Genomic DNA, 20,869 nt, shown 5'->3' with positions numbered 1-20,869 from the left:
GAACTCAGTGCTTTATCAATGGTAACTAAACTGGCTTTAAAACTGGCACTCTGTTAATAAAAAATGAACCTGTTTAATTCCAAATGTTTGTAGTTTTATTTTTGCTGATAACCTTGACTCATTGATTGCACTCACATGTCTGAAAAGAAATGTCATGAGTCCAAGCTCCAGATCAGACTGGAGGGCAATGTGAAGTGACACTGGAATGTAGTAAGAAGTGACACTGGGTGCAATGTGACGTGAATGCTATGCTGGCAAAGGTGCCATCTTTCAGATGCAACATTAGACTGAAGGCCCCAGCTATCACTTGGGCTGTTTTAAAATAATTCCATGGCAGTATGTAAGGCAGAGCTCTCTCAGTGTTCTGGTCATCACTTTTTCTTTGATCAAATTGATAACACTGCTTATCTAATCACTTATCTCATTAAGATTATCAGACATTGGCATCAACAAATTAGCTGCTGTAACAGTGATAACATTTCTTTTCTTAGTGATTGGCTGTGAAGTAGATCAAGATGCCCTGAGGGTATAGAAATCCTCAAAACTTCTATCAGCATCTGTCTCAAATGAAGGCTTTATAAAATTTCCATTAGTATGGAAGTCATTCAGCAGTCTGGTGATAAAATAATTTTATTGAAAACTCACATTACGTTCAAACCTTCTTAAAACAAGAAATTATCCATAATGCTAAAATGGCCACAATGCATATGCAAGTGCAGCTCATGTCATCAGATGGCCATGACAGGACGGGCTATGGGTAGATTCTGCACCGATAACCTCACCACTTTCCATGCACAGTGTTATCATCACCAGGGGCTGGGAAGGCTGGGAGCCTTGGACCCTTGCAGGATCGGGGATAAAGCCTGGTGCTGGGAGCAGGATCTGCCAGAGAACCAGTACTGGGGGAGGGAATACGGGGAGGCCTGCACTGGGAGCAAGAATGAGGGAGATCTGCTTGGGAGCAGGATTAGGGGCATGAAGCCTGCTCTGGGAATGAGACCATGGGGAGACCTGCACTAGGAGTGGATATGGGGAGAGGCCTGCACCAAGAACAGATGTGGGACAGTCTACCTCCTTATTGTGCCTGGGAGTGACAGGAAGCCTGGAAGAAAATTGGGAGGCTACAGGTGGATGCTGCTAGGATGGAGAAGGAGAGGGAAGTTGCAAAGAAATGGGATCAACTTCAAATTAAAATAAACTCTTATTTTATCATACAAGGGAATTTTATTTTGCATCTTACTGCCCCAACCTATAGACAGGCAGCAGTTTCCTGTCACTTGAGAATGATATTGGATTTCTTTCAGCTCTTTGTGTCACCAACAGGTGACATTCATAGGATCCTCTGCTTTCTGTAAAACGCATTTGGCAGAATGAAATGATAGATAGTTGTGATTTGGGTCATGGGCAATAATACCATCTTTCAGATATAATATTTAACGAAGGCCCCAGATACCTCAGGGGGCATTGTAAAATAATTCCATGGCAGCATTTGAAGCAGAGCTCGCTCAGGGTTATGGTGAACATTTTCATGTGGGAACCAGGAATTACATAGAAATTACATAGAAATAAATGCGCTACCTCTCAGCTGTACTGCACTATTGGTTGTACATTAGCTGACATTGCAGTTAAGCATGCAGAAGAATGTTTATATATACATCTGCTTGGACACAGAGAAACCTGAGTACATAGTCTATCATTTTACCCCACCCATTGTTGATAGCTGTGAGGAAGGAACACTGGCAATATGGAGCTGGAATGTATCTGTGGTGTCCCCAATGTTTTCCCACTACTGTGGCGTTTTGCCAACAGAGGGAAAGCTGACAGATGGATCAACTGCTGGGAGCTCAATTGAGTTGCTTAGGTGACCAACTCAGAACCATTTCTAGACTTCCCCTGGCATTTTTCTCACATTGAAAAGTCTTTCTGCCTTATTGGGAGAGCAGCTAGTGAAAACAGGTGGCATGTAAATGGCTCTGGCAGGGCATCTTTTTTGAGTACTCCATGGTCCATGGATGTGCGATGGCAATGTCTGCACCCGCCATTAATGGCACTACCTTCCCTGAGAAAACCACCCACACCTCCCACCCACCAAGGCTGCCTGTTCCCAGTATGCCCAGGTCCTCCTTATCTGTTTTCTCAGTATTATTCACCTGACTTAATCAGCATCTATCTTCATACAGAAAATTGGATGTGTAATCAGAGTTTGACTCACCAGCAATTGCTTTTCCACAAGCTGTACACTTCTTAGCATAGAGGTTGCTGAAACAATCCAGACAATATGGGAAGTCATCCCTCGAAGTGAAACGCTGATTAGCTAGTTGCATTTTGCATCCAGTACACAGAAAGCACTCCTTATGCCAAGGCTGGTCATGATAACTCACCCCTCCACTTGTTATTGCCTGTCAAACAGGGTGTAACATGGATAAATACACAGAAATGCAAAGCAAAGTAGTTTCAGAAAAACTGGATCTAGAAGTTCATGGTGCAAATTGTTGAAAAGTGATCGACCCCCTTAAATATTTACATCAGACTAGAAAGTGGAAAACATAACCCCACTATTCCAAAAGGGAGGGAGGCAGTTAACAGGAAACTATAGGCCAGTTAGCTTGACATTTGTCATCAGGAAAACTTTAGAATCAGTCATTAAGATTATAATGTGGAATTTAGGAAAGCTCAAGGCAATTGGGATGGTCTTATGAAGGGGAGAAAGCAACTTTTTGGAATTCATGGGATTGTGTTCTATGCATACTGTACCTGGATTTTCAGAAGGTATGAGACAAAATATAGCATAAAATGTTATTGCACAGAGTAGGAGTTAATGGTAGAGAGAATAACATACTAGCAATGATAGAAGATTGATTGGCTGCAGAAAACAGAATATATGCATAAATGAGCTTTTTTCTGATTGACAGGATGTAACAAATGGCATTTCACAGTGATCCCTGCTGGGCCCTTAATTTCTTTTATAATTATCAATGGTTTAAATGAGGAGCGTAATGATACAGTGGAGTGGATTTTCAGTGTGAGGTAGGAAAGTACAGTGTGAAGATAATGTAATAAGGACGCGGACCAATATGACTGGTTTAAGTGAGGGGATGAAAATCAGTGACAAGGAGTGTACTATAGGCTAGTGTGAAGTTTTTTTCACTTTGATTGGAAGAATACAAAAGCAGACTATTATTTAAATGGAGAACAAGAGCAGCCTTCTGAGATGCCGAGGGATCTAAATGTTCTAATGCGCGAATTACAAAAAGATAACCTGCAGGTACAGCGCATAATCAAGAAGGGAATGGAATGCTACCCTTTACTGTGCAAGACATTGAACATAAAAGTAAGGAGATTATGCTTCAGTTATTCAGGCATTGGTGAGTCCACGTCTTGAATCCTGTGTGTTGTTATGGTTTCTTTATTTAAGAAAGGACATAAATGCAATAGGGGTGGTTCAGAGGAGCGTTACTGGATTGATAGAAAAATAGGAAGTAATGGAGAGAATCAGCATGTCAGGCAGCATCTGTGGAGAGTGAGACAGAGTTGATGTTCAAATCCAATTATCTTCTTTGGAACTGAAATGGGCTGAAAAATGGTGGTTGTTATACTATTGAAAGGGGTGGGGGCTGGAAGTAGGAGCAAGTGGAACAGATGGTGGGCTGTTCCAGAGAAAGAAAGGAGTGATTAGATTAGATTAGATTAGATTACATTAGATTACATTACAGTGTGGAAACAGGCCCTTCGGCCCAACAAGTCCACACCGACCCGCCGAAGTGAAACCCACCCATACCCCTACATTTACCCCTTACCTAACACTACGGGCAATTTAGCATGGCCAATTCACCTGACCCTGCACATCTTTTGGACTGTGGGAGGAAACCGGAGCACCCGGAGGAAACCCACGCAGACACGGAGAGAACGTGCAAACTCCACACAGTCAGTCGCCTGAGGCGGGAATTGAACCCGGGTCTCAGGCGCTGTGAGGCAGCAGTGCTAACCACTGTGCCACCGTGCCGCCCACTGCCACCGTGCCGCCCACTGCCACGGTGCCGCCCACAGTGATGGTGGTAGTAAAGGAGTGATGTAGATGCTATCCTGCTAACCTTTCCATCCTAGGCCCACTTCAGTTTTTCAGCAAAGCCTGAGGAACAGTACGTTGCTTATACATTTTACAGCCTTCAGGACTCAACATTGAGTTCAACAACGTTAGAGCACAATATTATCCCCATTTAAATTACACCTCCTCAACCTGCTGAGCTTCTCAAGCATTTTCTGAAAGCGTTTAATGCTCCCTACGAAAGTCGTTTCTCATGGCAATTTGGGACCTGTGCAGAGCAGGTGTTATCTGCATCATACCCAGTAAATGTGAATGAGCAGATATGCTATTCCAACCACAGACATATATGTTCACCTAGAGAAGTTGCACCTTTACTGCAGGCACCTGATCAGGAAGAGGTGATTTCACCAGCAGTGCGAAGTACAGAATGACTCAGACGTCCACTTCTGTTCCCTAGCAACAGGAATAAATTTGTAGTTTGATTTTTCCAGAAGTAAACATTACCTCTATGCGGGCTCAGTGTTATTTGTACACAATTGGGATAAATTTACAATTAAAAGAAAAGTTACATGACCATATTAAATCATATACCTTCTTGCAGGATGAACAGTGCTGAGCAAACTGCTTTTCATAGCATGGGACACAGTAGGCATCATTTTCCCTGGGGATAAAAGATTTAGTTCCCATTGGCTGCCGGCAGCGTTTGCAAGTGAAGCACGTTTCATGCCAACTGTTTCCCTTGTATTCCATTTTACGAGATCCTGTCATTGCAAAAATGGTTACTTTTATCAGGGAGCAAATTGTGCTTGACTATTCAATTTAAACACATTTTATTCTACATAACTATATAGTTAAGGAATGCATATGCCCAGTATGTAATTGTGTGGTGCAGATATATTTTCAAATTGGTCCTAGAGTAATAAGGGGCAATGTTGAGTTTCACCTCCCAAAATTTGTTGTGCATTTCACTATACAAATTACTAACTCATATTCATCTTGATGAAAGCGAGATGGAAACTAAATGAATAGCTTTCACTATTGAAGAGCAATTGATCAGGAGTACCATAGAGCTTAACATACCCTTGGGGCCAAATGTTAGTCTCCAACATGGAGGCAGGCATGATGTTGGGAAACCTGAATTCTCAAAGGTTTTCACTGTAAAAATGAATTTCCTCTCCATCCCCAAACCTGCTGTTTTTGTTGTGACCTTTTCACAAGTTGGAAAGACCTTGGGCTGCTTCCCTACATTCATGTCTCCTGAGGTTCAAGACTCAATCAGGGCAGGGCGAGCCAGCGGCCTGGATGCTGAAGTGGAGCGGGGACAGTTGTTGGACTGGGGACTAATGTGGGCGGTCAGTGACTTGCGAGCATGGTCAGACCACATGTGGAATTCCCCTGCGCTGATCTACTGCAAACCTGTCACAGAAAGACTATAATGTTTATGTTTTTAACTTTATTTCTTATTTTTGAACTTATATTGTGAATAACTGTAAGGTAATGTAAGTTGTTTTCCTTTTTTTCCTTTATTTCTCTATTTTGTATCTACCATTTGTACCTAGGTACTTTGTACCTCAGATGGCACCATGTGGGGTGACATTGTAAACTTTTCACTGCACTCTTGTAGTTCTGTACATCTGTACTTGAATACATGTGACAATAAAGGAAATTCTATTCTATTGTGATTTTAAATAAACCTGTTGGACTATAACCTGGTGTCATGTGACTTCTAATATTGTCCGCTCCAGTCCAACACTGCATCTCTATATCAGGTCTTCTGATTTATACCGAGACAGAACCAAACTCAGAATTGTTTTGGGATACGTGTAAGGTTAATTCATTGGAAATTAAAATTGGGTAATTACTATAATGGCTAGCTGACCTCAATGTAAATTGTAAAGAAAATGGAAATCTTCCTCCCATAAAATGGTTCTTCATCTTGACCTCTTATTGTGGCTTACTGTGAATCAACAGTGACAGTACTCAGATTTGTTCGCTTGTGGCAAATGCCATGAATATGTCACAGAAGTCAAGGATGCTTTGTTGAAATATAGTTGGAGTAGAGAGTTTTTCCATGGGATGAGTGGAAGTAGCTCTCACTTGCTAACAGCACTCCAGAGAAACTTCTGAGGCTCAATAATCCAGAGTTAAGATTAGTCAAACTATCTCTTAATTAGCCAAATAAAATAAAACATAGAACGCAGTTGTTGGAAATCTGAAAAAAAAACAGAAATTGCACGAGAAATTCAATGGATCTGGCAGCATCTGTGAAAAGAGAAACAGAGTTAATGTTTCAAGTTCAGTGACCTTTCCTCAGTTGGACTAGAAACATTAACTCTGCTTTCTCTCCACAAATGCTGCCAGTCCTGCTGAATTTCTCCAGCAATTTCTGTTTTTTTTTCTTCTTAATTAATCACTTCATTAACTCTTACCAGGCATGATGGTCTTTTTGCAGGTGAAGCATTTTGAAGAGTATTCATTCGAATAGCATTCATTACACAGCAGATTTTCATCCTTGGCAGCAAAAGGTTTTTCAACCAGAGAACAGCTACATTTAGCACAGTTGAAACATTTTTCATGCCAGTGAAGATCCTTATAGGACAAATCCTAGGATAAAATGATGAGGTGAAATAAATGTGTATGTATAGAATGCAGAAAATATGTACCTACAATTACAATATACTACAATTGTGTTTCTCCTATTCAGCATGGTGAATTATAGCAAGTGCACTCGGTTGAAGTTATATATGTCTTGTTTTTTAATCAAAATAAGGGAGTAACCCCTAAAATGTGGCCTTCAAATACATTTTTAACAGCTTCATAATTTGTACAATTACGGTGAATTTCTGACATTTGGAAAGTAGTTTGATCTAAGTTAACAATAATAGTTATAACATTAATTTGTTGTGTTTATCATTTTAAAATATATTTAAGATGTATATGTTTAGTTAATGTAAGAACATGTTTACCTTACAGTCACTGCCGATTGGTGCCTTACACTCTTCACACATGTTAGCATACAGATTTTCATAACATTTAACACAATACTGGTCGTTTTCCCGCAAGATATACTTCTTGCCATAAAGGTATTCCTTGCAATAATGACAATCAAAGCGTTCCCCCATTATTTTTAATAAATGCTTCCTAGAGAAAAACAAAGTAAGACTTAATAAGGTGATGCATAATGGAAGTTGGGAATCCAACCAGTGTTAAGTCAAACAGGGTAGTGTGCCATTTGCCAGTGAGGTAAAATTATACATACTCGAAACCAAAGAGAACTGTCAGAAGCTGATTCTGTGAAAATGAGTGCAGTGAAATTTCCACGGCAGCTTCTCAAAAATAATTGATTACAGAGCAACTATACTTCAGATCTCTTGATATTTTATCAAGAGAGATTCTTAATTTAAGATCATAACATTATTACTATGAAAGCAAACCAAAATTTACACATTTGATAATCAGAGATACATAAAATTTGTCTTGGTCTTCTTATTGTGCTGTGATTCCGCTTACACTGTGATCGTATTCCTGCTTCTCTCCTTCAATGCAGATACCCAGTTGTGGCAGAAATGGCAAGGATGCTTAGTCAAAATATTGTTTGACTCGTGTCCAGGGTGTTCCCATGGGCGGAGTGGAAGTATTCCTCACTTTCTAAAATCTTTCCAGAGAAACTACTAAGCTCAATATTCTACAGTTTAAATATAATTGAACCATCTCTAAATTGAATTGTGATGAACTCATCAAGCCCCCTCCTCTATATACTGAATATGAATATTAAAATTAATCTTAAACCAACATGTAAACTAGGATTCCATGACTTACTCCAATTCATATATTTTTAATCAGAAGGATATATATGTACAAAGAATATAAAGTAAAAGTTGAACAATTGAGAGTGATGAGGAATGGTATTTCTGAGTAGTGACTTAAGATACCAGGCAACTTCCATTGGAGCTGAGAAGGGTAAGAGAAGGTTTCATAGTTTTTGCAGTTCAGAAAAATGTTGATGTGAATATGGAAAAGCTACTTTTTTGCTAGTTAGTGAGTTAGTAATGAGAGTGTATCGGTTTAGAATTATTATTGAAAGTGAGAAGGCAGAAACCAATAAGCATTTAATAACAAAATAATAGGGGAGTCCCAGTTTACTTTGAATGATTTAATTAAAGATGGCTGAATGGCAGTCCCTATCTATAAGATTTGGCATGTGCAAAACACCTGTCTATTCCCCTGACTGCTGCATTTCCCACTGTATGACTGTTTTCTTATTCTTGTTATCTACCATCTTCTCACTGACTCCTAGGTTGTCCCTTGCTCCACAATGCCAAGATGTTGGTTAGAACAACTACATCCAACTATCTACTTTTACTGTTCATAATTCAGTCTTAGTGGACTGTTCTATTTCATTCAAATGTTTTCATATTTGCATATACATTCAGGTTCTGTTTAAAATGGTTTACAGCAATCATATATTTTGTACACATTAGATTCTATTTTCTGTGTACTTATTACTTTATCTTCCATCTCTATACCACTTAATATATTGCAATGTTTTGTTTCATAATTTTGTCACCATGGTTTTAAATCAAGGAGTTAAAATTCTAGGATGACAGTCCAAAATGGAAGGAATTGAATTGACTGCAGTATGTGTATTGTCAATGGGACTGTTATCAGGCTGACTGTATAACAAGCAGCTCCTGAAGCACTTCACTTTCATCTGCCATCCAAGATTCATTTCTAACCTTTGTATTTCTAATTTAACATCACTATAAAACTCTGGACTTTTCTCTAAAGTTCAACCACAGTTTCTCAATTCAATACCACAATTCAATAAACTCAGTTATTTAATTACCTTTATTCTTTTCTACTTTGTCTCTAGTGATTAAAGGATCAAAAATTACAAACAATATTGCATTATTCTGAATGTAGTTGATGCATAGTTTATTCCACAACTCATTTGTGCATTATTGTCATGATGATGAGTTTTCTTGTCAACACCTTCTGACATATCCGTGCCAATGTTATGCTAAAGATAAAATGTAATTCAAGTAGTCATCTGGTATATCTAGTGGGGATTCTCAATACATAAATGCTTTCAACAAATTAGCTGTGAGCTTATCATATACCAAGAGAATAAATTCCAGAGATTGTATGAAAAGTTCAGCACTGCTAATTTGGCTTTTTGCCAGCACTTTCAACATATAGAGATATGTGAATCTATTTTCAGGTGATAGTGAGTTCTGGACTTTTTTTGGAAGTGCTGCTGGTCAGTTAACACCAAAGACTGTGTGCAATCTTAAAGCTGCAGTTCTATTGGGAAAATACACAAGTTACCCAAGATGTTGCACCAGAAGAACTGATATAATCTCAAGTTAATTGGGTCCAATTTATTTTTTGTTGACGAGATTGCTATGGTTTTGAAACCTCCACAAAAGACAACATTTAATCAGAATTTGTTTGACTGGCTGCTACCATATCTCAAGCATCTACTTAAAGTTGTTGCTCTCATTTGTTCTGCTCCAACTTCAATGTCAGAAACATTCTCCTTATTCTAATTCTGCTCATAAATACTGAATTTTCTGGTGGTAAGAAAGGTGATTTCCATTGTAGGGAGATGTACAATGGGATTTTTCATGCAATAAACATTTTCTACTCAACCTGTTCAACCATATTATTACACACATCTGAAGTAGGTGGGAGCTGAATCCACGTCTTCCTGGTGCAGAGATTGGGACTCTATCACTGCGCCAAAAAGCCCTTTTTTTAACAGGGTACACTAAAAAGGCAAACTATTAGTATTAAAGATGTTGCAACAAGTATGTAAAGTGATAACAATTACTAAATAAAAAGATAATAATAAGCACTTGAATTTTATAAATCTATTCATATTACAACAGGCACCAAATTAATTTTCTGATGCAAGACATTCGAGTTAAACTTGAAATCCTGAGCTAATTTGAGATACATTCCCTGATTTTCACACTTCTTCAACCTTTTAAGGGCATAATACTACATAATATTTAATGGGAATTTTGTTCTGAAGAAGGATTACTGCTTTCCCGATTCATAGTCATCGTCATAGAGATGTAAAGTCATTCAGCATGGAAACTGACTATTCAGTCCAACTAGTCCATGCTGACCATGTTCCTAAACCAAACGAGTCCCATTTGCTTGCATTTGGCCCATATCCCTCCAAACCTTTCCTATTCATGTACATATCCAATGTTGTAACTGTACCTGCACCCACCACTTTCTCTGGCAGTTCATTCTACACATTTATCACTCTTTGTGTAAAACAGTTGCTCATCATGTCCTTTTTAAATCTTTCTCCTCTCATCTTAGAACTACACCTCCTAGCTTTGAACTTCCCCCAGACCAGGGAAAAGACCTGTACTATTCACCTTATCTATGCTCCTCATGATTTTACAAACCTCAGTAAGGTCACTTCTCAACCTCCTTCGCTGTAGTGAGAAAAGTCCCAGCCTATCCAGCCTAGTTTTATAACTCAAACCCTCCAACACCAGAAATATCATGGTAAATATTTTCTGAAACTCTCTCCAATTTAATAATCTCCTTCCTAAGTGGGCAACCAGAACTGAACTCAGCACTCCAGAAGTATCTGTGCAGATGCTGCCTGGCTTGCTGAGTTTCTCCAACATTTCCATTTTTGTTTCAGATTTCCAGAACCAGTTGTTTGTATTTAATATGTCTTCACACCCAGCCCCAACCCTTCTCACCGCCAAAAAAAAACCCGAACAGACATTTCAAACTTTGACTTGCCATAATACTGATTGGAAAGAAGGGACTTGGGCATCGCTGGCTGGCCAGCACTGATAGCCCATCCCTATTTGCCCTTGAGAAGTTGCTGGTGAACTGCCTTCTTGAATCACTGCAGTCTACTCGCTGTGCGATGACCCACAAAGCCGGGAGGGAGGGAATTCCAGGATTTTGACCCAATGACTGTGAAGGAATGGTGGTATATTTCCAAGTCAGGGTGGTGAGTGGCTTGGAGGGAAACTTGCAGGTGGTGGTGTTCCCAAGTACCTGCTGCCCTTGTCCTTCTAGGTAGAAGTGGTCGTGAGTTTGGAAGGTGCTGTCTAAGGATCTTTGGTGAATTTCTGTAGTGTATCTTGTAGAAGGTACACACTGCTGCTACTGAGCGCCGGTGATTAGATTAGATTACTTACAGTGTGGAAACAGGCCCTTCGGCCCAACAGCTCCACACTAACTATCCGAACAGCAACCCACCCAGACCCATTCCCCTACATTTATCCCTTCACCTAAGACTACAGGCAATTTTAGCATGGCCAATTCACCTAACCTGCACATTTTTGGACTGTGGGAGGAAACTAGAGCACCCGGAGGAAACCCACACTGACATGGGGAGGATGTGCAAACTCCACACAGACAGTTGCCTGAGGCAGGAATTGAACCTAGGTCTCTGGCGCTGTGAGGCAGCAGTGCTAACCACTGTGCCATCCTTTTAAACTCAACTTGCCTGGAATATAAAGCAGCAGTAGAGCTGCTTGAGCCCGTGATTTTCTGTGCAGGAGGCGAACACGATCATGACAGCACAGACACTGACCCCTTTGAGAAAGTCTGCACTCTCCCACACCACAGTGAATTCTCCATAAAGCAAACCCACATTTTTTTTTGTTTCAAACTTAAATACAACTGTGCTCAACACAGCATTTTAACATGCTGCAGCGTTACAGTTGATCCGCAGGGAAGGATCTTTCCTACTTTCTAAGTCAATAGAAGCAGAAGTAGACCCAGGTCTAAGATAGATTTTGTCCTTAAGTAAATCACATGTAGGCACATTTTCCAGCAGGTTCACTCAAAAGCAACCAGCCAGGTTGACTTTACCTTTTGCTACTCTGGAGCACTGAACCCAGTTGTTATCACTCTGTTGCTGTTTTGGCTGTGATCAAGGAAATCAGTATGAATTAAGGATGAAACTTTAAGATTTCAATGTTCTGCCATGCCACACCAGTTGGGAAGTTTGTGTCATTTGAAAGCTATTATGCATTATCAAACATAGTTTTGTTACTGAATAAGTGGTGTGGAAAATGGTGTTCTATATATTCACCTAGATCAACAAGTTGACTGCAGTTTAGGATCAATGCTGACAGAACAGGTTATGGAATTAAACAAGTTAAACAAAGTGAAACCAAAAACGAATTCAGTAAACATTTTAAGTGAGCCAAATTACCTCTACAGTAATGATTTAAAATAAAATAAAATCTGAAGAAACCTAACTGTTACTAATTGGCTAAGCAAAAGGTAGAACTGATTTTTTTTTTAAATTCTTGCTGTGGAATCTATTCTTCAGATTATGAAAGCCTTTGCCAAGTAATTTACTAATTATACATTAACAAGTAGTAAGCCATCAACCACAAAGGACTGTAAGCATTAGGGAGAGACAAATGATCATTTATTGCTTGGGGAGCACCACTCCACAAATCTGGAGTAAGGTGAGGAGGCAGTCCTCCACAACCTACTAAACTGGTACAAGGCTTGAACATGTATTGTCATAAATCTGATTGAGCCAACTTATGTCCCAGCTCAACATGCTACAAAATTGGTATTACTTTTCAAGATTTTCTTAAATAAACTGAATTAAATAACATGCAGAAGAATATTACCTGATATGAGTAAAGTTTATAGAGCAGTGGTCAACATCAGATGTTACAATGTGAAAATTGCTGCCTTCATGCGAGGACAAGTTGGAAATGTGTCTATGACAGTCATTAGATACCCTACTGACAAACTATAAATACTATATATACTATTCCTCTGCATCTCAAGGGATAAGAAACACATTCCCCTGCATTGGTTCATACCTTTTAAGGCAGTGTTTTCCTTGCACTGTCTACATTACTACGTGTGAATGCCACCTTCTTGCTTCACATTGACATTCAGCTCAATAGCATGTGTAAAGCTTAATTAACTGGCAATAATACATTTAAATTCTTATTCATAGTCTTTAACAGTACGGAAGGGAACGTACAAAAAATAATTTTCTCTCCTTTGCATCATGTGCTATCAGTTTGTGTCTGTGAGATGCAAATTAGTTTGTTTATTTTTACACAGTAAAGATCTAGCAATTAACAGTATCAGTGCAATACCCAGTGGGTATCTTTGCATCAATTGTGACTCATTTCCACTCCAACTTCAGCTGCAGAAGGGAAACGCAATTAAGAGCAGCTTTTTTTCCCCCTTCGTCTTAATTATGTGCAGTTCATTTACAAACCTTAGTCACAGAAGGAAATAACAAATAAACATCAACTTGGCTAAAGACTATTTCCTGACTCCGGGGGAGGCACGGGTAGAAGCAAAGGCAGCTGGAAATAAATATTAACTATATCAAAATCAGAATTCTGAGTAAGGCATTCTTTTGCTTTTCCCACTAGTGCTTCCTTTGCTCTCTTTCAAATTGATTTTCTCCGCCAGGTATCTACTCTTCCATCCTCCTGGTTTGCCTTTCTTTTTAACATGAAAATAATTATCCAAGATCACCTCACTCATTCACACTTCAGCTAATTAATCACTATTCATACACATATAATATATGTATATCAACAAATGTTATCAGTCTAATCTGAGACAAACAGAGAAATCAATGGAGAAATCCAACAGGTCTAGCAGCATTTGTGGAGAGAGAAATAGAGTTAATGTTTTGAATCCAGTATGACTCCTGTTCAGCTCTGAAGCAGAGTTATATTTGACTTCACACAACACCAGGTTATAGTCCAACAGGTTTAATTGGAAGCACTAGCTTTCGGAGCACTGCTCCTTCATCAGGTGGTCGTGGAGTACACAATTGTAAGACACAGAATTTATAGCAAAAGTTGACAGTGTAAAGTAATTTAAATTATACATTGAAAAATACCTTGATTGTTTGTTAAGTCTCTCATCTGTTAGAATGATTATGTTGGCTTCACTTCTTTCATATGTAAATCACAAAACCTTTTTTAAAAGTTACATTCTCAGATTAACCTTAACAATTGGTGTCAGCCCAGATGTGTTGAAAGTGTTGGCCCACTGTGTGCTGTTGTCTGTGCCATAATGTTTAGACTGATTCTAGTCTAAAAAAATGAGTGAACAGAGTCTTACATGGATTCATGCAGATTTTGAGCAAAGTACAATGTATCTCTGCGAGTACAAATTCACCCCACAAATGCAAATGTGTATGTGTGCATCTGGGTTTGCGTGCATGTGTGTGTGTGTGTCTGGGGTGAGGGGTTGTGAGTGTCTGTGAGAGAGTGTATATGCGTGTGTGTGAGTGTAAAGGGGTCTAAGTCTCACCTTTACACCCACTCTCTGCCTTCTGCCAGTTATCCATTCCTGTATCTATGCCAGTACCTCCCCCTAACATCACCTAGTCATGGTCATAGAACCTTGGAGTCATACAACATGGAAACAGACCCTTAGGTCCAACCATTCCATGCCAAACATAATCACAAAGTAAACTAGTCCCGCCCGCCTGATCCTGGCCCATATTCCTCCAAACCTTTCCTATTCATGTACTTATCCAAGCGTCTTTTAAATGTTGCAATTGTACCCAGTTCCACCACTTCCTCAGGTAGTTCATATCACACATGAATCACCCTCTGTGTAAAAAAAATTGCCTCTCATGTCTTTTCAAATCTGTGTCCTTGAACCTTAAAAATGTCCCCATAGTCTAGAGATCCCCTAAACTATGGACTCATCTTATTTAGCAGCCTCCAAAGCAGCACTTGTCAAAGGCCTTCAGGAAATCCAAATAGATCACATACACTGGGTCTCCTAACTTGCTAATTACTCCCTCAAAGAATTCTAACAGATTTGTCAGGTATAACCTTCCCTTAATGAAGCCATACTGACTCAGTCCTATTTTACCATGCACTTCTAAGTACATTGTAATCTCATCCTTAATAAGGATTCTAATGAGTAAGACCTTATTCGTAAGGCAATGCCTTCAATGTGCTCCCTCAGGACTGATGAAGGGCTTATGCCTGAAACATTGATTCTCCTCCTCCTTGGATGCTGCCTGACCTGCTGTGCTTTTCTAGCACCAGACTCTCGATTCCCTCAAGACCGTTTGGATTTTTGTGCCCAAGCCTCGCAGTAGGACTTAAACCCAGAATCTTGTGACTTAGATTGGAAGAGTGTCACCAACTGTGCCACAAATCACACTAGAGCCAGAGATGGTACTAAGACACAGCTAGCGCTAAGGGTAATTGATTTAATTCAGCTATTTTATTGATTTGTCTTTGCCATAAAGTTTAAGTAATTTATGGCAGCAAGAAAAATCGGCAGTGATTCCTCATCTAGTACTTTATCAGCCATATAATAAATGCAAAGTTGTGTGTCAAAAGTGATTCATGAGATATTTCCACAGCTGCACAAACTGTATCAAGGCTTTACCTTGGTGGTAAATCTTTCACTAGTGAATTAAAAACAACATTTGAAGCAATTATTAAATATGTGTGTTGGATGGCAAATAATTCAACCTAATCTACTCACACAGTTGTTTTCTTAAAGCTTTACTCAAGATTTTCTAAAATTATAAATCAGATTTAGATTATAGGCATTGTCCTGTTCCTGCTTGTTAAAATGAAAAAATGAATGATATTCTTTTAGTCCCAAGACAATTGGAAATCATAGGGAAAAGAAATGGGATCTGAATAAACAAAAAGCCAGTGCTATCCAATCCTGATGAAGGCCTTATGCCCGAAATGTCGACTCACCTGCTCCTTGGATACTGCCTGATCTGTTGCGCTTTTCCAGCACCACACTTTTGACTCCGACTTCTACTATTGATATTTGTTACTTTGTGGATGTTGTCTAAATGAAATAGAGAATTTGGGAAAAAAATACAAATGAAGAGTTTTAATATCCAGTGGTGCTTTATATCAACCAGAATTTAATTCTGGTTGGAACATACGTACTTAAAGAAAAGGCTATTACATGGAGCATTGAATCCCTAGATTTCCCCCTTGATGAACCTGGTACAATATCTTCTGACATCTAATTTATTTCTTTGTTTTAGACTTTGAATATGATTTTGATACTTTGTAAAAAGCAACACAGTTGCCTCCTTAATAATTCAAGACTATTGTTCAAGTATTTCTAGGGCTCAGGCACAACATTCAGCTTTCCTGGTTATTGTACTGTTTTCAAAAGCTTCTTGTATCAAAAAAATCACTTTCATCTCATTTAGCTGACCAAGCTCAGTTTTTATACTTCTAAATCAAAGGCCTAAATTTATGTAATATTGAATCAGGTAAAGGAGAAGGCTAATGTTTCATAAAATAGTTTTTATAGTTGTCATTGCAACAAGCCAAAACCAATGTCTTCACGCTATTAGAACAGATACCACAAACAAAATGTCTTCACGTTATTAGAACAGATATCACAAATAAAATGAGGTTACTTTTTTTGCATTAAGCAAACAAAAATACCATTTACAATGATCATTTTCATACAGCCATCTGCAGTATACTTACCAGCTTGGTTAATAGCCCTAAATTTGTAATCCTAGTTACTGGGACTCGGAGGACTGTGCCTCTGCTAGAGGACTTCCTGTTATTTTCCTGCAACCACTTCATTTGAGAACTCGAGTGTAAACTTTTTGCTTGCTACGAAGCAATATAAGAGCTCTGCCAATGTACAAGGAAGTTGTTTTCAACAACGTATAATTGGAAGAAATAAAGATCAAAGCAAAATTAACCCAATTACGAAACTGCTGACACAGAAAAATGCTCAGAAAGGGAATATAATTGAAACATGGTATATATCAATAAACTGTAGTTATTTGTCCTCATTTGCTATATTTAGACTTAGTCATGATACAACTTTGAGTTAAACCACATGCTTGCAGTGTTAGTCTTTGATTTAATTAGCTTTTAATGAACTATGAAAGTGAAATTAATTCTTTAAACTTATATTGTGAAGAGAACGTATGTTTTGCTGATATTTACATGAATGTTTAAAATTTAAATGGGCTGATGCAAGTGGTTACAGAGATTTGAGCGGTGAGGGCTTTTGTGAGATGTGGGGCAGAATTGGGTATGATTATCGGTGGGGCCATGTCAATGTTTGTACCACCTTGCTTTATCTTTTCTCCAACAACATTGCAAAATTCTCACTGGGCAGTGGCAAGTTCCTCATTAATAGATTTTATTTCTTGTCAAACGACTTGCAAACAGCCTAACTCACCATATGAATATTCCGGTTGCAATCTTAAAAAAAACTCACTAAAACTCACCAAACTAGCAACCGGGAAAACCTGGCAGGTTCTTGCATGTTTAACTCACCCATTGCTCCAAACAACCTCCATGTTGGGCACCAACATCTTAAGGCACACTCCATGGGCACATGCCACTCATATGTCCACAGACATTGTATCTGATATCTGCCAGAATCTGAGCATTCTCATGTCACATCTCTGATCTATTTACAGGACACTTCTGCACTTCTGCATCTTCAATGCTGCACATTCTCCCCGTGCCTGCGTGGGTTTCCTCCGGGTGCTCCGGTTTCCTCCCTCAGTCCAAAAATGTGCAGGTTAGGTGAACTGGCCATGCTAAATTGCCCATAGTGAAGGGATAAATGTAGTGGAATGGGTCTGGGTGTTGCTCTTCGGAGAGTCGGTGTGGACTTGTTGGGCTGAAGGGCCTGTTTCCACACTGTAAGTACTCTAAACCTCAGGCTGCACCTGGCAACTATCATTGTAATGCTGCAGCAAGGACATTGGGTGCTCAGTAACACACCCAGCTCATGACCAGGCTGCATCTCCGGGTTCTTTGCTTGCTGTGATAACGCTTGCTCGCTTTGAGCCTACCTGGATGCTCACAGCATCCTTGCTTTGCCTTGCCATTTTATATTTTGTCTCTTCAGCCAAACATGCTGAGCTTGTGTCACTGATATCCTGCCTTGACATTTAGTGCAGATGCAAAGGCAGGAAGCTTGTCATGGTTATCAGCAGATCTCAGTCATGTCAAGGGGGACAGCCTTCAGGTAAGGGTTCCCTGCATGGCAACTCAAAGGCAGCCATCAATACTAGTCATGTCCCGCTCAGGGTGGTCAGAGTCAGGATCCCCTCCTCCTAAGTGGTGAGGAGCCAAATGACGAGTAGCACACCACCCATACTGACTCTTTCTGCCCAAATGTTGCCTGCTTTCCTCCTGGGTTGAAAGAGAGGTGGCCACTGTGAGAGATGAAAGCAGGTGGCACTGCAGTTGCTGTTGGTACGGATGGGCAGGTGCCCTGAGTGAGTGAGTTAGACAGAACAGGTGATATGCAGGGTTAGTAGTGTCACAGGTTTGGGTGTGTGAGGAGTAATATTGTGGCATTTTGTCCAAAAAGGAGTAGTTGTCTTTCTTTATCTGCATAATGTAGACTTTGCTGACAAGGCCATCATTTACTGTCCATTTCTAATTATCTTTGAGAAGTTAGATGGTCAGGAGCCGAGGTGGTTAAAGTTAATGACTGTTGTTGATGACTGAGTTTCTCCTTTGCATAACAGTATCCTATTAGAATCAATCAATTTGTTCTATTTCCTAGTTCAATCATGACATTGTAGAAGGGCACTGATTCACCGTAACACTGTAGGAGGATGATCTTATTATTTTAGCTCCTAAAAGTTGTCTCTGTTATGCAGTAAAGATTAAATAAAAGAAAATATTGACCTTCACACAGCAATATCTAGATTCCTTTTTCTGAAGATACCACCCCCTCACACACAACCCTCAACCTCACCCTCATCTGCATGCCACACCACCCCCATACACACAATGACACCATCAAACCCACCCTACACACACAGTCTCATCATCAAACCCACTTCCCCACACACAATCAGACCATCAAACCCACCCCCACACCCATACTCAACCCCACACCCACTCCAACACTTCTCATCACTTTACTTCCATACCCAAGCCTACACCCCTCCCCACAACACACAAAGACACCTTCCCCACCTCCACTCCCAACCTCACACCCCACACCTCCCTCCCACCACACCCACCTCACCCCGCCTCTCCCCACCCCACCACCTATATAATTCAGTCCATTAAGGCAGCCATTTCAAGTCATTGGAAATGGAAGAAATTTTGGATAAAACAGGCTTTAAGTAAGTACAGAGAAAGGACAAAGGGTGGGAGAAATAAAGAAAAAGAACGAAAGGTAGTGGATGGAAGGAAAGTATTCAGGCTGAAGCATTCTGGTAGGTAGTGTGGACTGACTCATGCATCCTTCTAAAGTGTCAGTCAGAGACTGACCAATGTAAAAAATGTCAGCTCTGCAGCAATGACACGGTGTGGGCAGCATTCACACACTTGGAAGGAATGCAACCCTGCCATACAATCTGGGTTAGCTGGCAGTGCCAACCACACCTGCAGCACCAGTGCTGAATGCTGCCAATACTGCAATAAGGGCCATGAAGAAGACAACCATGGATCCTTTGAGTGGGTAAGTCTAGAAGGTACTGGTCAGAGAGGATTGGCCTATCTTATAGGGAGGGGTGGGCACAATGGTAGTGGTGGTTAGGTTTTAAAATATATGCAGATCTGAAGGAATGGGAGTTCAAGCTACTCTAGGTGTCCTCAGATTGAGTAAACTTATTAAACTATTAATCACCTCCTTCTCAGGATTTTAAAACAAAATCAGACTACATCTTCTCACCAACCTACTCACTCCAACCTTTTACAGCATGGCAGGGTAACATTGGGTTAATTGAAATTCTAACAAGCTCAAATTCTAACAAGATCAGAAATGATTGATTTCCATATGGGAGGTGGTCCTAGGGCACTTGTGCTGGAGTAATAACATTCTTATCTCTGGACAAGAAGATCCAGGTTCAACTGCCACCTACATAAGAGATGTGACATAACATGTCATTACAGATTAATTTTGTTGCTGTGTTATCAGTCCGCCCTATTTTACATGTTCTCACACTGAAAACACAGCCCACGTGGGCATGCAATATCCAGATCTGAGTGACAAAGAAATGGGGCAAGGCAAAGAGGACATGGACATTGTACAATCAAAGAAGCAACAGAGTGATCTCTCAAGGAGCAGGAATGAATAACAACAAAATCATCACCAAAAGCTGCTGTCTGAAGAAATGGGAGCAATCATGGCCAACTAGAGTCATAGAGTCACAGAGATGTGCAGCATGGCAACAGACCTTTCAGTCCAACCCGTCCATGCTGACCAGATATCCCAACCCAATCTAGTCCCACCTGCCAGCATCCAAACCATATCCCTCCAAACCCTTCCTATTCATATACCCATCCAAATGCCTCTTCAATGTTGCAATTGTACCAGCCTCCACCACATCCTCTGGCAGCTCATTCCATACACGTACTACCCTCTGTGTGAAAACGTTGCCCCTTAGGTCTCTTTTATATCTTTCCCCTCTCACTCTATACCCTCTAGTTCTGGACTCCCCGACCCCAGGGAAAAGACTTTGCCTATTTACCCTATCCATGCCTCTCATAATTTTGTAAACCTCTATAAGGTCACCCCTTCAGCCTCCGACACTCCAGGGAAAACAGCCCCAGCATGTTCAGCCTCTCCCTATAGCTCAAATCATTCAACCCTGGCAACATCCTTGTAAATCCTTTCTGAACCCTTTCAAGTTTCACAACATCTTTCTGATAGGAAGGAGACCAGAACTGCATGCAATATTCCAACAGTGGCCTAATCAATGTCCTGTACAGCCGCAATGTGACCTCTCAACTCCTGTACTCAATACTCTGACCAATAAAGGAAAGCATACCAAAAGCCTTCTTCACTATCCTATCTACCCCCAACTCCACTTTCAAGGAGCTATGAACC

At 40.1% G+C, this 20,869-nt stretch overlaps 1 protein-coding gene across 8 annotated transcripts in view; it reads right to left on the bottom strand.

The window, feature by feature from the left end:
- The window catches only part of LOC122546673 (four and a half LIM domains protein 2-like), a 73,847-nt gene that overhangs the window by 5,933 nt on the left and 47,045 nt on the right, over positions 1-20,869 (bottom strand). For 5 of the 8 annotated variants that reach the window (XM_087981491.1, XM_087981492.1, XM_043685338.2 and 2 more), the window contains 5 exons: positions 15,772-15,868; positions 7,012-7,186; positions 6,475-6,649; positions 4,637-4,806; positions 2,213-2,399 (listed from right to left, as the gene is read on the bottom strand). In XM_087981491.1, coding sequence (XP_087837617.1) covers positions 2,213-2,399; positions 4,637-4,806; positions 6,475-6,649; positions 7,012-7,167 — 688 coding nt within the window. In that variant the 5' untranslated portion in view covers positions 7,168-7,186; positions 15,772-15,868. Of the gene's footprint in view, positions 1-2,212; positions 2,400-4,636; positions 4,807-6,474; positions 6,650-7,011; positions 7,187-12,684; positions 12,765-15,771; positions 15,869-16,530; positions 16,572-20,869 lie in introns of those variants that run through there. The other 3 variants (XM_043685345.2, XM_043685341.2, XM_087981490.1) reach the window with 3 other exon arrangements.

This window comes from Chiloscyllium plagiosum, unplaced genomic scaffold, assembly GCF_037043375.1.
Source record: "Chiloscyllium plagiosum isolate Xiang-an unplaced genomic scaffold, Cpla_swu_hap1 HiC_scaffold_3, whole genome shotgun sequence".
In the NCBI taxonomy this organism is placed as follows: Eukaryota; Metazoa; Chordata; class Chondrichthyes; order Orectolobiformes; family Hemiscylliidae; genus Chiloscyllium; species Chiloscyllium plagiosum.
Note: the sequence above shows the minus strand (reverse complement) of the source record. Positions and strands in the feature narration are given on the sequence as shown.